Source organism: Myxocyprinus asiaticus, chromosome 47 (genome assembly GCF_019703515.2).
Source record: "Myxocyprinus asiaticus isolate MX2 ecotype Aquarium Trade chromosome 47, UBuf_Myxa_2, whole genome shotgun sequence".
Classification (NCBI taxonomy): Eukaryota; Metazoa; Chordata; class Actinopteri; order Cypriniformes; family Catostomidae; genus Myxocyprinus; species Myxocyprinus asiaticus.
Window position 1 is genome coordinate 13,316,619 of NC_059390.1, and position 14,724 is coordinate 13,331,342.

The 14,724-nt window shown below is 41.6% G+C and overlaps 1 protein-coding gene across 1 annotated transcript in view; it reads right to left on the reverse strand.

Annotated features, from left to right (window-relative positions):
* Positions 1 to 1,687: 1,687 nt before the first annotated feature.
* Positions 1,688 to 14,724, reverse strand: part of nell2b (neural EGFL like 2b) — a 59,257-nt gene continuing 46,220 nt past the window's right edge. Inside the window, exons 16-20 of the mRNA XM_051691427.1 lie at positions 12,740 to 12,880; positions 12,399 to 12,592; positions 11,918 to 12,094; positions 5,800 to 6,027; positions 1,688 to 3,324 (exon numbers count right to left, since the gene is read on the reverse strand). Of these exons, the coding sequence (XP_051547387.1) occupies positions 3,283 to 3,324; positions 5,800 to 6,027; positions 11,918 to 12,094; positions 12,399 to 12,592; positions 12,740 to 12,880 (782 nt within the window). The 3' untranslated portion in view covers positions 1,688 to 3,282. The remainder of the gene's footprint in view (positions 3,325 to 5,799; positions 6,028 to 11,917; positions 12,095 to 12,398; positions 12,593 to 12,739; positions 12,881 to 14,724) is intronic.

Consider the following 14,724-nt stretch of genomic DNA (forward strand, 5'->3'; position numbering starts at 1 on the left):
AAGAGGTGTTTTGGAGCTTTTAGTCCATGTCTATTAGCTTTGAGGTAATCTACGTATATGTTAGTGTACTCCGAAAAGTTTAAAAAATTTACTTATTAGTAGATATCTTTCTATTTTTGGAAAATGGACCAAAATATTTAATGACTCATCTTACACTTTTTTGTCCAACCAGATGCTCTCTAGAATAAGAAAGTCCCACCCCCTAATACCACCTGCAACCGACTAGCAAGCAGCAAATCATGGTTTATGACTGATGTAAACTAGAGTCTGTTGGCTCTTTTAAAAAAGGGATGAGCCGTTCAATATGTCACGCCCAAAAGTACTGTTTAAAAAGGAAATACGTCAACACATGAAAGAAAACTGTGCCTGTCTATTTCTTGGGGTCTTTAAATTGTGTATTTTGTCAGAGGCAAAGCAACCATTACAACTTTATAGAGAAGCTTTCTCCTCTTTCTAGAGTCCCTGGCAGTACATCTGCTCATAGGCGCTGACGTAAGAGAAAGCCTCAAAGGAGCTCTCCGTGGTGCTGATATTTCTGCTGAAGCGTGGTGCTGCTCTTATTGCACAGGATTACAGGCAATGAAATCAACACAAGCCTGCATGTGAAGTGTCCAGCCACCAGACTGATTAAAAGACAGGCCCAGTGGCACTGAAGAGAAAAGAAGGATGAAAATGACAAGGAAGGATAGATACTAATAAAAAAAAAAATTTATAAAGGCCCTCTAAAAAATCTAAAATAAAGTAAAAGGCGAAGTGTGTAATTTCTGTACTACTAGCATCACCAAATGGAATTGCAAAAATGACAGCTGTGTTTACAGTTTTTGGGGAATCAACCTATGTCTCATTTATAGGGGTGAATACAGGGAAAGTGGGACACTTTCTGCTAATTTGTCATTGCAGTTGTTTTTAAAATATGATCCAAATGGCTTTATCAGTGTCATTCTATATTAGAACATAATGTTGTTTTTTTGGTAATGGACACATGTACACATAATGATAGATACATATGCTGTTATGTTATGTGACCTGTTTGTTCTTGTTTTGGGAATTGTTGCTGTGTTTTCTCTTTCTGTTTCTTTGTCTTCCCAGATTGCCACTAATTTGTAAATTCTATGCACCGCCTTTCAGTTACCATTTGCTGTTTCAACAGTGCTGCCTTATAAAACGTCTCTTTTTGCAGTAGCGATTTGTTGCGACTCCGGGCCGGTCGCACTTCACCACGCTCCCCACCAGCCATGTACCAGTTGTCCTTGGTGTTGTTACATGTATTCATCCTAATTCTCTTTTTATATAGAGCTGGCATGGGGACAAATATTTTAGCATAGAAAAATGACACACCACCATTAAAATTGATGTATCAGGCTGATACTTAATGTTTTAAATCTAGTGATAACTGATTATACACAAACTTTCAACTTAAAATGCAACAAGTATCCTCAGTGTTTTGAGGATCTAGGTCTGAGAAACATATTATCAGAATATGCATAGAAAATAAAATATTACTTTCAGAATTACTATGATTATTATTGTGTATCCCCTCCACATATACAGTAGTGCATCTTTGAGCTCCATGGGACAGTAAATGCAACAGAACATGGTTAATGCAAAACTTCCAATCTTAGCTAAAATATTTAACATTTAAACTTTCTTCGGCATGTTAAATTAATTCAAAAGACACCAATACATTTGGTTGTTTTTCAGTGGAAACCTTTTATTTCACATGACACAATAGTGTACCAAGCCATTGAAGAAAACAAAACATCAATTTGACAAAAGGTGCAACATAAAACCTAAAAATAAAGAAATATTTTAAACAACATGAGAAACAAACACATTTAATAAACTATTCACAACATCAAGATCATTTTTTCTCGGTAAGGAAACTGAACATCCATCAATACTGAAAGAATTAAACACCGCACCTGGTAGTGCCTGTAGGTAATTTACAAATGAAATTTAAGGGTTCTTTAACCAAGTCTGGAGTCTTCTGAACCCATTAAGAAAAAAAATGGTGATCAGCAATAAGTTAACCTTTATTTTCAATGTAGTTTTACCATCGAAACATGACAACTGAATGAAATTTGCTAAATGTTACCTCATATTGTGTCATGATTTCCAATGAAATTGTTGATGATTGATAAATGGAAATTGAACACATTTTCAAATGCGGCAAGCGAATTTGCAACACTGCTCAAAGCTGAAATGATGCTGTCGTCTGTGATTGCTTCTTTATATTTTGTTATGGGGCTGAAAAGAGTGCTTTAGGGACTGAGCTGTCTGTATATTGTTTATGGTATAGTACATATGGAGATTTAGTATAAAATGTTCTTCTGAGGGGGTGAAACTGTACAGAGAAAGGAAAAAAAATGTAAAGAGAGGAAAGAAAGAGAGAAAGAAATACGTCGCAAAACATATTCTTCATAAGTATCTTTGTCTTTTTTATTTACCTGATAAGCAAAACATTTTGAGGCCTTTTTCTTTCAGAGAAAGTATTTTAAAAATAAGTGCATTCTGTCTTGTAGCGCTGACAGATTTATCACTTGTTGGAAATTCATGATATATTTTCTGAAATAAAGTCTTAAAAGTATAGTTCACCCAAAAATGAAAATTCTTTCTTCTGAAGAACACAAATTATGATTTTTAGAAGAATATTTCAGCACCATACAAATCAAGTGAATGGGTACCAAAAAACTGACATTCCAAAAAGCACATAAAGTCAACATAAAAGTAATCCATATGACTCCAGTGGTTATATGCATGTTTTCAGAAGTGATATGATTGGTGTGTGTGAGAACAGATCAATATTTAAGTCAATGTTTTGCTAGAAATTCTTCTCCCTGCCCAGTAGGGGGTGGTATGCATTAAGAATGTGAATCATAAAAAGCACAAGAAGAAGAATGTGAACATGATCTGTTTTTTCACCCACACCTATGGTATCGCTTCTGAAGACATTGATTTAACCACTGGAGTCTCATGGATTACTTTTATGCTGATTTATGTGATTTTTGGAGCTTCAAAGTTTTGGTCACCATTCACTGATATTGGTGAGATATTCTTCTAAAAATCTTAATTTGTGTTCAGCAGAAGAAAGAAAGTCATACACATCTGGGATGACATAAGCGTGAGTAAATGATGAGAGAATTTAAATTTTTGGGTGAACTAACCCTTTAATATCTTATGCAGTTTTGCCTCTCAGATATTTTACTGGTAAATAAGATACTCATTAGCAATATGTTTTTTTTTTTTTGTTGTTTTTTTTTTACATTTTGCCTTTGAATTGGACTAGAGGCACAGAGGATCCACAGAGCAACAGATGTGACCATTCTGTGAGTAGAGACAAAGAGAGAGAGATAGAGAAGGAAAAGAAAGAAAAAAAACCCAGACATTAGTTAAAAAAGAAGGGTAGCTACTCATACACTCACATATAATCCAAGCCATTTCTGAACAGTGTGTATGTGTGTGTCAAGCATGTAATAATCATCAATACACCCTCTTACTCTCTCTGAATTTACGTTTTAGCTCAAATTATGTAGATGACCTTGGCCAGCCATAGAACATGTGCTTTATTAAGTAGAGAATTCTCTCATCTCTCATCTCTTCTGACACTGAGCACAGTTCTCTTCTACAGCATTCATCTCTCTTCATTGCTTATTGAAGCTTCAAACCTGCTAATCTCAGTGCATCCAGGACAATTTGCTGTGCCAATACTCTGCAAGCTGTCCATAACTATAAAGCTTGCAATACCAAATGGGGGGTTTGTTTGTGCAAGTTCTCAAACTGCAGGTTTTGCTTCATGAATACCATGTATCTGCACTGAAATAATAAAATCAAAGCTGTGTTTGGGCACATAACCAAAGCCATTGCCCTTGACTGGTTTGGTATTTATATGTTTAAAAATATATTCGCCAGACGTCCATGAAACACTTTTATGGGCCTTTGAAATTTGTGCTCATTTTTAATGAAAAAGTATATCAGTCTATACAGGTTTTTCAATGGTTGATTCTCAAATAAATTATTATTATTATATTTATTACATTTTGTCCCCTACTGTCCTGAATATGTGGTTGAAGTCTAAATAATACAAGTAAATACTCAAATCTACAATAATACATACTTAAAGTGCTTTGTCTTGGTCAATTGAATGATGTCTGTGGGTGGTTATGTACAGTTGTGCTCAGAAGTTTGCATACCCTTGGAGAATTGGTAATATATGTACCATTTTAAAAGAAAATATGAGTGAGCAGGCAAAACACATTTCTTTACTTCTTTTGGGTTCATATTTAACTGTAGGTTATAACAGAATGGCACAATCATAAAACAAAACATGGCAACAAAGAAAAAAATGAAATGACCCCTGTTCAAAAGTCTGCATACTCTTAGTTCTTAATACTGTGTATTGCCCCCTTTAGCATCAATGACAGCATGCAGTCTTTTGTAATAGTTGTCTATGAGGCCCCAAATTCTTGCAAGTGGTATAGCTGCCCATTCGTCTTGGCAAAATGCCTCCAGGTCATGCAAAGTCTTTGGTCGTCTTGCAAGAACCGCACGTTTGAGATCTCCCCAGAGTGGCTTGATGATATTAAGTTCAGCAGACTGTGATGGCCACTCCAGAACCTTCACCTTTTTCTGCTGTAACCACTGGAGGGTCAACTTGGCCTTGTGCTTTGGGTCATGCTGGAAAGTCCAAGAGCGTCCCATGCGCAGCTTTCGTGCAGAAGAATGCAAATTGTCTGCCAGTATTTTCTGATAACATGCTGCATTCATCTTGCCATCAATTTTCACAAGATTCCCCTGCCTTTAGAGCTCACACACCCCCAAAACATCAGTGAGCCACCACCATGCTTCACAGTGGGGATGGTATTCTTTTCACTATAGGCCTTGTTGACCCCTCTCCAAACATAGCGTTTATGGTTGTGACGATAAAGCTCTATTTTGGTCTCGTCACTCCAAATTACAGTGTGCCAGAAGCTGTGGGGTGTGTAAAGGTGTTGTCGGGCATATTGTAACCGGGCTTTTTTGTGGCATTGGTGCAGTAAAAGCTTCTTTCTGGCAGCTCGACCATGCAGCTCATTTTTGTTCAAGTATTGTCGTATTGTGCTCCTTGAAACAACCACACCGTCTTTTTCAAGAGCATCCTGTATTTCTCCTGAGGTTACCTGTGGGTTTTTCTTTATATCCCGAACAATTCTTCTGGAAGTTGTGGCTGAAATTTTTCTTGGTCTGCCTGACCTTGGCTTGGTATCAAGAGATCCCTGAATTCCACTTTTTAATAAGTGATTTAACAGTACTGACTGGCATTTTCAAGGCTTTGGATATCTTTTTATATCCTTTTCCATCTTTATAAAGTTCCATTACCTTGTTACGCAGGTCTTTTGACAGTTTTTTCTGCTCCCCATGGCTCAGTATCTAGCCTGCTCAGTGCATCCATGTGTGAGCTAACAAACTCATTGACTATTTATACACAGACACTAATTGCAATTTAAAAAGCCACAGGTGTGGGAAATTAACCTTTAATTACCATTTAAACCTGTGTGTGTCACCTTGTGTGTCTGTAACAAGGCCAAACATTCAAGGGTATGTAAACTTTTGATCAGGGCCATTTGGGTGATTTCTGTTATCATTATGATTTAAAAAGGAGCCAAACAACTATGTGATGATAAATGGCTTCATATGATCACTATCCTTAAATAAAACACTGTTTTTTTGCATGATCAGTCATATTTTCAAAATCAATGCCAAAATTTCACAATTTCTGCCAGGGTATGCAAACTTTTGAGCACAACTGTAAGTGTGAAGTACCTTGCATTGGCAGAGGGAACACTCAGTGCCGTGTTTGGTCCAAGCGGAGCCACTGAAGCGGGTGACTCCGTACTCATCCACGCAGGTCTTGGTGATGTCATTTTGGACGGTGTCGGCCAGGCAGGGGTCCGCAACGCAGCGTGGACAGCACTCGCCCTCTGGAACCACTGTAAACTCACAGTCAGAGACTGCCGGACACGATATCGACCAGCAGTCCACCTCTCCCCTCTGGAAAAAAAACAAAACACAAAATACACAAAAGCAAATTATACACTTTAAAAAAGAAAGTCATATGGGTTTGAAATGACATGATGCTGAATACATTTTCATTTTTGGGTAAACTATCCCTTTAACATGCCACAATTAACCTGTACAGTTACCAATCAATTGTGTTTGTACTGTATCTGTATGTTTGTGTGTTGTGCTCACTGATCCACAAAGATCCAGAGTGAAGGATCAATATAACATACTGAGTTCTGTCTCCTTAAATGTTCTTGAAGACTTCATGTAATATCAGTTAGATAGCAGGTGATGTGTAAAAATATATATCAAGCCTTTGATTCTTTTTTGATGTTTTGCAAGGACGAACTGATGGATTACCTGGAATGTCAAACCTCTAAGTGTGGGAAGGTCATTCCCATGGGAAAAAAGTGTGAGTATGACTGACAGAGCAAAAGAAACTAAGAGCTATGGTGTGTTTTCATAGTTCACATAAAAAGAAAATTGTCATTATTTACTCACCATTATGTCATTTCAAATCTTTATGCTGTTATCATCACAAATTTAGACATTTTGAAGAAAGTACACACCTCTTTACAATGAGAGTTGATAGTAACCATGGCTGTCAAGCACCAAAAAGGACAAAAAGATACCATCAAAGCACCTTGAGAATAGTCCACACTATATTCCAATTCTTCTGAAGCCATAATATAGCTTTTTGTAGAAAAAAAGACTGAAATTTAAGTTGTTATTTACTGAAAATCTTCCCCTTCATTGCAGCTTTCAAATGTCATTATCTAAAAGAGATTATATTCTAAAACAGTATATTCTTTAAAAAATAATTGTGTTCTACCGAAAAAAAATAGCAGCATAATGATTTGAAATGAATGAGTTTGAGTAAATAATGACAGAATTTTCATTTTTGGGAGAAACTATCCCTTTGAAGTTCAGGCTGCATCCTGTAACAGAGCAGGTTACATTCAGTAGACCTTGATTATGTGAATGCAGTTATTTTTTGCTGTGTCTCCTGGAGTGTTCTAGATTGTTCCGGAAACATCTTTTGTTCCTGCACACCTCATCCTTTTGTATCTTATCTTAAAACACAAAGCACTTTTTCCTCTCTTTTTCCGTGCCTCTCAATCTCTGAATTCTGTGTTTCTTCTACTTCACAGAAAACAAACAAAACTGATGAGAAGTAGGGTTCAAAGTGAAAAAGGGGTTGAAACTGACTTAAAAAAGTGCTGTCTGAAAGAGACTGTGATAACATGTAATAAAACAATAGAATAAAAGCAAAACACACAAAGAGGATGTAGTGAAACCTAATGACAAAAGGAATTTTTCTATAGGCTTGTTGTGCACTGAATTGGTTTGATATTGTTCCAATCTTAAAGATGGCTTAATGGACACAGATGACACCTTTTCCAGGATTAAAAAGGACTTTCAATTGAAAGGACTTTATGGAGCAATTAATCCAGAGCTGGGCTTTAGCCTCAGCCAGGAAAACGTCCTGGTTACTTGCGTAACCTCCGTTCCCTGATGGAGGGAACGAGACGTTGTGTCGATGTAGTGACACTAGGGATCACTCTTGGGAGCCCGAGACACCTCTGGTCTTTGATAAAAGGCCAATGAAAATTGGCGAGTGGTATTTGCATGCCACTCCCCCGGACATACGGGTATAAAAGAAGCTGGTATGCATCCACTCATTCAGGTTTTATGCTGAGGAGCCGAGACAAGGTCCGGCCATTTCAGCAGGTAGTTCAGCATTGTGGCAGGAGGGACACAATGTCTTGTTCCCTCCATCAGGGAACGGAGGTTCCACAAGTAACCAGGACGTTCCCTATCTGTCACTCACTCGATGTTGTGTCGATGTAGTGACACTAGGGGTCCCTATACGAAATGCCACAACTGGCTGAACTGTGTTACGTGAACTGGCGGTGTGTGATGGGCAGACCACTGTGTGCCTCGTAGCCTGCACACTAGGCCGACACGTAACCTCCCCCAACATAGTTATGAGTGTCGAACGGCCCTTTGGGGCCACTCCCCAAAAAAGAAGGGGGATTATCTGACTGGGCCGCCAGGTCTAGTCGGGGGGGGTGTCCCTCCCAAGGGGAGGACACCGCGGAGACCACACCTCGCCCAAAGTGAGGGGGGATATTTAAGTGGAAAAAATATGTCACATGGTCTTGACAACCATGTGGAAAGTCTCAAGGTAGATCCTACACAACGGGGGAGGAGTTACTACAAACATGGAGACTGGGGCAGAGGGGCTCTGCCCAAGGAAGACGCAGTTTGCCAACAGGGAAATGAATTAGCGGAAGATATATATCGCATGGGGTTACTTACAGGGAACTGCAACATGTGGAGCACCTACCCCAGAACAGTGCTCTTAGTTAGCACGTGTACTGGGCCGGCAGCGAGTCTCTCCGAAAACTGGACTGCCACAGGGCTCGGAGGAAGTCAACCAGGGAACATAGTTTGTGAACACTACTGGGAATTAATGGTGCACGTCTTCAGCTCAGAGGAGGTGAAAGGCGCTATATGCAAGCGATACACCCGACCGGCTATCCCGGACTTATCCACTTGTATTGCGTGCCACTACCTGGGACGAAACCGGTTCCATCCGGAGGTTGTAGAACCTTGCAAAGGTGTTGGGTGTTGCCCAGCCTGCTTCTTGGCAAATGTCTGTTAGAGAGGCACCCCTGGCCAGGGCCCAGTAGGCTGCTATCCCCCTGGTAGAATGGGCTCATAGCCGTACCGGGGGCGGCATGTCCTGGGCGTGATATGCCATAGCTATGGCGTCAGTGAGCCAGTTGGCAATCCTCTGCTTGGTGACAGTGCTTCCTTTCCGATGTGCACCAAAGCAGACAAAGAGCTGCTCAGAGAGTCTAAAGCTCTGCGTGCGATCCAAATAGATGTGTAAAGCACGCACCGCACACAGCAACGATAGGGCTGGGTCTGCCTCCTCCTGGGGCAATGCTCGCAGGTTCACCACCTGGTCCCTAAAAGGGGTCATAGGAACCTTGGGCACATAGCCCGGTCAGGGTCTCAGGATCACGTGACAGTAGCCCAGACTGAACTCCAGGCACGTTTCGCTGACAGAGAACGCTTGCAGGTCTCCTATCCTCTTGATGGAAGTGAGCGCAGTCAGGAGGGCAGTCTTCAAGGATAGTGCCTTAAACTCAGCTGACTGCAAAGGCACAAAGGGGGCTCTCTGTAGACCCTGAAGAACTACAGAGAGGTCCCATGAGGGAACGAGGATGTGGAAGACCTAAGTGGCCTACCGCCCACGGTGGTAGACATGATCACTCAGGTTAGGGATCCCTCTACGAAGCACCTATATGCCTTGAAGTGGCGTCTGTTCGCTAAGTGGTGTTCTTCCCGACGCGAAGACCCCCAGAGATGCGCAGTCGGGTCAGTGCTTTCCTTCCTGCAGGAGAGGCTGGAGGGGCGGCTGTCCCCCTCTACCTTGAAGGTGTACGTGGCCGCTATAGCGGCACACCACGATGCAGTTGACGGTAAGTCTCTTGGGAAGCACGACCTGGTCATCAGGTTCCTTAGAGGCACAAGGAGGCTGAATCCTCCCAGACCGCATCTCGTCCCCTTGTGGGACCTCTCCGTGGTCCTTCGGGGCCTACGGGGAGCTCCATTTGAGCCCCTGGAGTCAGTTGAGCTAAAGGCACTCTCCTTGAAGACTGCCCTCCTGACTGCACTCACTTCCATCAAGAGGGTAGGGGATCTGCAGGCGTTCTCTGTCGGTGACACGTGCATGGAGTTCGGTCCGGGATACTCTCACGTGGTACTGAGACCCCGACCGGGCTATGTGCCCAAGGTTTCCACGACCCCATTTCGGGATCAGGTGGTGAACCTGCAAGCACTGCCCCAGGAGGAGGCAGACCCAACCTTGTCATTGCTGTGTCTGGTGCGTGCTTTGTGCATCTATTTGGATTGCATGCAGAGCTTTAGACTCTCTGAGCAGCTCTTTGTCTGCTTTGGAGGACAGCGGAAAGGGAGTGCTGTCAACAAAAACAGAGGATCGCCCACTGGGTCATTGACACCATCGCTTTGGCATATCATGCCCAGGACGTGCCACCCCCCTTGGGGCTATGAGCACACTCTTCTAGGAGTGTGGCGGCCTCCTGGGCTCTGACCAATGGCGCCTCTTTAGCAGACATCTGCAGAGCAGTGGGCTGTGAAACACCCAATACTTTTACGAGGTTCTACAATCTCGGGGTTGAGCCGGTCTCATCCCATGTGTTGTCAGGTACGAGCAGGTAAGTTGCAGGACAGCTGGCCGGGTGTGCCACTTGCGTATAGCGCCTTTCCCCTCCCAGAGGCGAAGACGTGTGCTTTTTACCCCCGGTCGTGTTCACGAAGTCATGGACCCTGGATGTCCTTCCTCCTTAGCCCTGTGGCAGGCGAGTTTGCGGAGAAACTTGTTGCCGGCCCAGTATGTGTGCTAACTTGGCCCTGTACTGGGGTAGGTGCTCCACATGTGCTGGTTGCCCATATGTAACCCCGTGTGATGTATCTTCCTCAAGACGGTTCCCCCGTTGGTGAACCCGCATCTTCCTTTGGGCAGAGACCCCTCTGCCCCTGGTCGCTGTGTTTGTAGAGCCCCTCACCCCTGGGTAGGACCTACCACGGGGACTTCTCCACATGAGACACTGCCGACAAGACTCGGTAAGACCATGTGACATATTTCCACACAATGTCCTCCCCCTTCGGGCAGGGTGTGGTCTCCGCAGTGTCTTCCCCTTGGGAGTGACACCCCCCCCCCCACCGACGCGGATACTATATGGCCCCTAGCTGACCAATATTTCCTTTTGGGGAGAAGAAAGAGAAGAGGCCGCAGCTGGGGCAGCCGGTCCCCATTTTTGGGCAGTCGACTTGTCCCCAAGGTGCAGGGGAACGTACGACGCTCGTAAGAGCATTGGGGGAGGTTACGTGACAGCCGGGTGCCCTGGCTACGAGGCACACAATGGTCTGCCCGTCTCGCACCACCAGTTCATGTAACACAGTTCAGCTAGTTGTGGTGTTTTGTATAGGGACCCCTAGTGTCACTACATCGACACAACGTCGAGTGAGTGAGAGATAGGGAACGTCCTGGTTACTTTCGTAACCTCCGTTCCCTAATGGAGGGAACGAGACGTTGTGTCCCTCCTGCCACAATACTGAACTACCCGCTGAAATGGCCGGCTCCTCAGCACAAAACCTGAATGAGTGGTTGCAAGCCAGCTCCTTTTATGCCCGTATGTCCGGGGGAGTGGCATGCAAATTCCACTCGCCAATTCCCATTGGCCTTTTCTCAAAGATCAGAGGTGTTTGGGGCTCCCAAGGGCGACCCCTAGTGTCACTACATCGACACTCCATCAGGGAATGGAGGTTACAAAAGTAACCAGGACGTAAACAATTGTTGGAAAAATTACTCGTGTCATGCACAAAGTAGATGTCCTAAACAACTTGCCAAAATGTAAAAAATTAGTTTTAATGACTTCAACCTAAGTGTAATATATATATATATATATATATATATATATATATATATATATATATATATATATATATATATATATATATATATATATACACACACACACACACACACACACACACACACACACACACTGTACATAAATATATATAAAATATATATATATAAAATTGCCTTGCCTATAAAATGAAAATAAATAAATAAAAAAACAAATAAATAAAAGTCAGCACAGGCTATTAGAATAGCATAACTCATGGCTTAGCACAACATTTTAGTGTTACTATTCACTATGCAGTAGCACACTGTCATTTGTAATTGTGTTTGCACTGACTGGGCAAAAATACCCAGATTTAGCTTTACATTGTCGTAATGCATTACCACAAAGTTGGCCTCGCATGCTGCACTCACCATGCACTGGCACTGCTGGCAGTTCTCTACCCAGGTTTCTCCATTTCTGTAAGCTAGCAGACTGTTCTGGTGCAAACACTGGGAACTCAGGCGTGGATCACATTCAGGACAACACAGCACGTCCACCGTGGGATTCTCACAATCACACACCATCCGTCTACACATCACCAGCCCTGACTACAACAGGAGATAGAGAGTGAGTAAAATGTGTGTAAAATACTGTATAGTTTAAACCTGTTAAACAAATACAAAGTCACGTTTTCAATAATTGGTTCCAGACTTATGAATTGAATTAAATAAAAAAAATTGTATTTATTTTTCATTTTGCCATCCATAATATATATAATTTTTTACTTCACCCTATTTGTTTCTGTATTGTAATTTCTGTGTATTTCTGTACTGTAATTACTGTATATGCTTTGTCAATATTTTCCATTCTGATAATCATGCCAAAAAAACTTTGTTGACTTGTCCAGCTCACCTGGCAAGAGCAGACCGAACACCTGTCGTCATCCAGCACCCAGATCTGCCCGTTGTGTTTCACTTTTCCATCATGGGCGCAGTCTCCTGTGCAATTCTTGCCATGTGGACACCGGCAGTCGTATCCTCCATCCACGTTAAAGCACACAGTGTCATTAGCACAAGTGTGCCTCCCCATCTCACATTCATCGATGTCTACCAACCAGAAAACAGAGAAAGAAACCAAACATAATTTAACCAGCTGACAGTCACTGTTTAATTCCAGATTTGTGTACTACAGAGCAACATTAAAAAATTTAGCTTTCATTGTTTATTTACAAACACTCATAATAGACAAGTTACCTTCACACGACTCTCCATTGGCTGAGAACATTCCATTGTCATGGTAGCCATCGCGGCACTCGCAGTGGTACCAGCCAGGTAGGTTGATGCAGGTGGCTCGACTGTCACACTCGACAAATCCATCTGAGCACTCATCAATGTCTAAAGAGGCAAGATGGAGACACAGGTAAGAAAACCCAAGACACTTAGGAGAAAATGCATATGTTGCCAAATTTACTTGGACCCGCAGTTCTCAAACTCTTGATGATCAATACCTAAATAATGTCAAGAATTAGCTCAGCGAGTACTGACGTGGACTACCACCCCTGGAGTCGCGAGTTCGAATCCAGGGTGTGCTGAGTGACTCCAGCCAGATCGCTTAAGCAACCGAAATTGTCCCGAAAGTGTCATGGCACTTGTAGGGTCAGTTTGACACTTAAGAGACATACAAGGGAGAACATAATAGAAGTGTTACCGTGCAAAATTTCAACTGAATACTAGAACAGTACAATGCTATGATATGTTAATATGTCACAACTGTTTAATTATAATTACAAAAAACTGCCATGTAGTGCAATGCTCATGTTTTATTACACTAAACTGTACTGTACTGCTTCCAAACCTTTTTCAAATTCTTCAATGGATAAAAATATTCATATGCATATTTGAGTTCTGTCCTTGCAACAAACACAAAGTAAGTGACACAAAAAGAGCTTTGCCATGGCCGTTAATGACATCTCAAAGGAGCATACCCAACAGCTGTAGATAATGATGCTCTTCACAAACAATCCATGTCCTTGGATTCTGCTGTCATAAAGAGCTTTGCACAGCATCTCTCACAGAGCCAGCCAGTTCAATGACAACTCAAAACACAATACAGAGAATTGACTAGTGACTGATCAACTTTAACCTTAGACTACGGATTTACCAAACACTGTTTGGAGTGTTTTTCACCTTACCCATTAGACTTCAAGGGAGAATTTTGTGTTGTACTGTGTTTCAATGTCAAATTTACCGTCTGGAATAAATGCAAGGCATAAAAATAAAATGTAAAATAGAAGTTGATGAATTCTGTGCTTGTGTATGTGCAAGAGAGAAAGAAATTGCATGTGCCTGTAGCCTTGAAACTCTGTGAAAGAGCGCAGAATATGATAAACTGCTTTAACCCTAGTGCTGTGTTTAAATTTTTTTAAACTAATTTGGTGTTCCCGGTCCAAAATGACCGGCCTATTAAAAATTGCTAATAAATCTCTCATTATGCTATATTATCACAAAATATTAAATTAGATCATTTTGTCAACTTGTTTTATTTTAATTAGCACAGGTTTTGTATTTCTGTTTGGAGTTTGGAAGTTTGTTTTGAAATGCTTCTATTTTGTACAAAATGGCACAAAGTCACAATTGTGGTGTTCCCAGTCAAAAATGACCAGCCTATAAAAATTGCTTATAAATCTCTCATTATGCTATATTATCACAAAAATGACCAGCCATTGAAAATGAATGGGACAGATCAAAAATAAGAAAAATTGAGTGTTCAGGAGCATGTTCATCATGTTCATGTTCACATATATGTGCATGTGTGCTTGCAAACATAAAGGCCTCGGGCCTGTGCACGCGCACATACACACACAAACGTGCACTAACACAAACTCTTTTGAGTATTACATGCTTTCTTTTTCACAGAGATTAACTTTATCCTACCCTGAACTCCATCCAACATCCATTCATCCATCCAACATTACCACACACATACACAAACACACACACACTTGTTTTTATATAATTGTGGGGCATATTATGGATTTTATACAGATCTAATGATAATTTCTATTCCCTAACTCTAACCCTACCTCTAAAGCTAACCCTCACAGAAACCTTTTTGCATTTTTACATTTTCAAAAAAACATTGTTTAGTATGTTTAATAAGCCATTTCCCTCGTAGGGACTGCTGGCTGGGCCCCACAAGGTAGGTGATCTCAGGTTTTACTATCCTAGTGGGGACATTT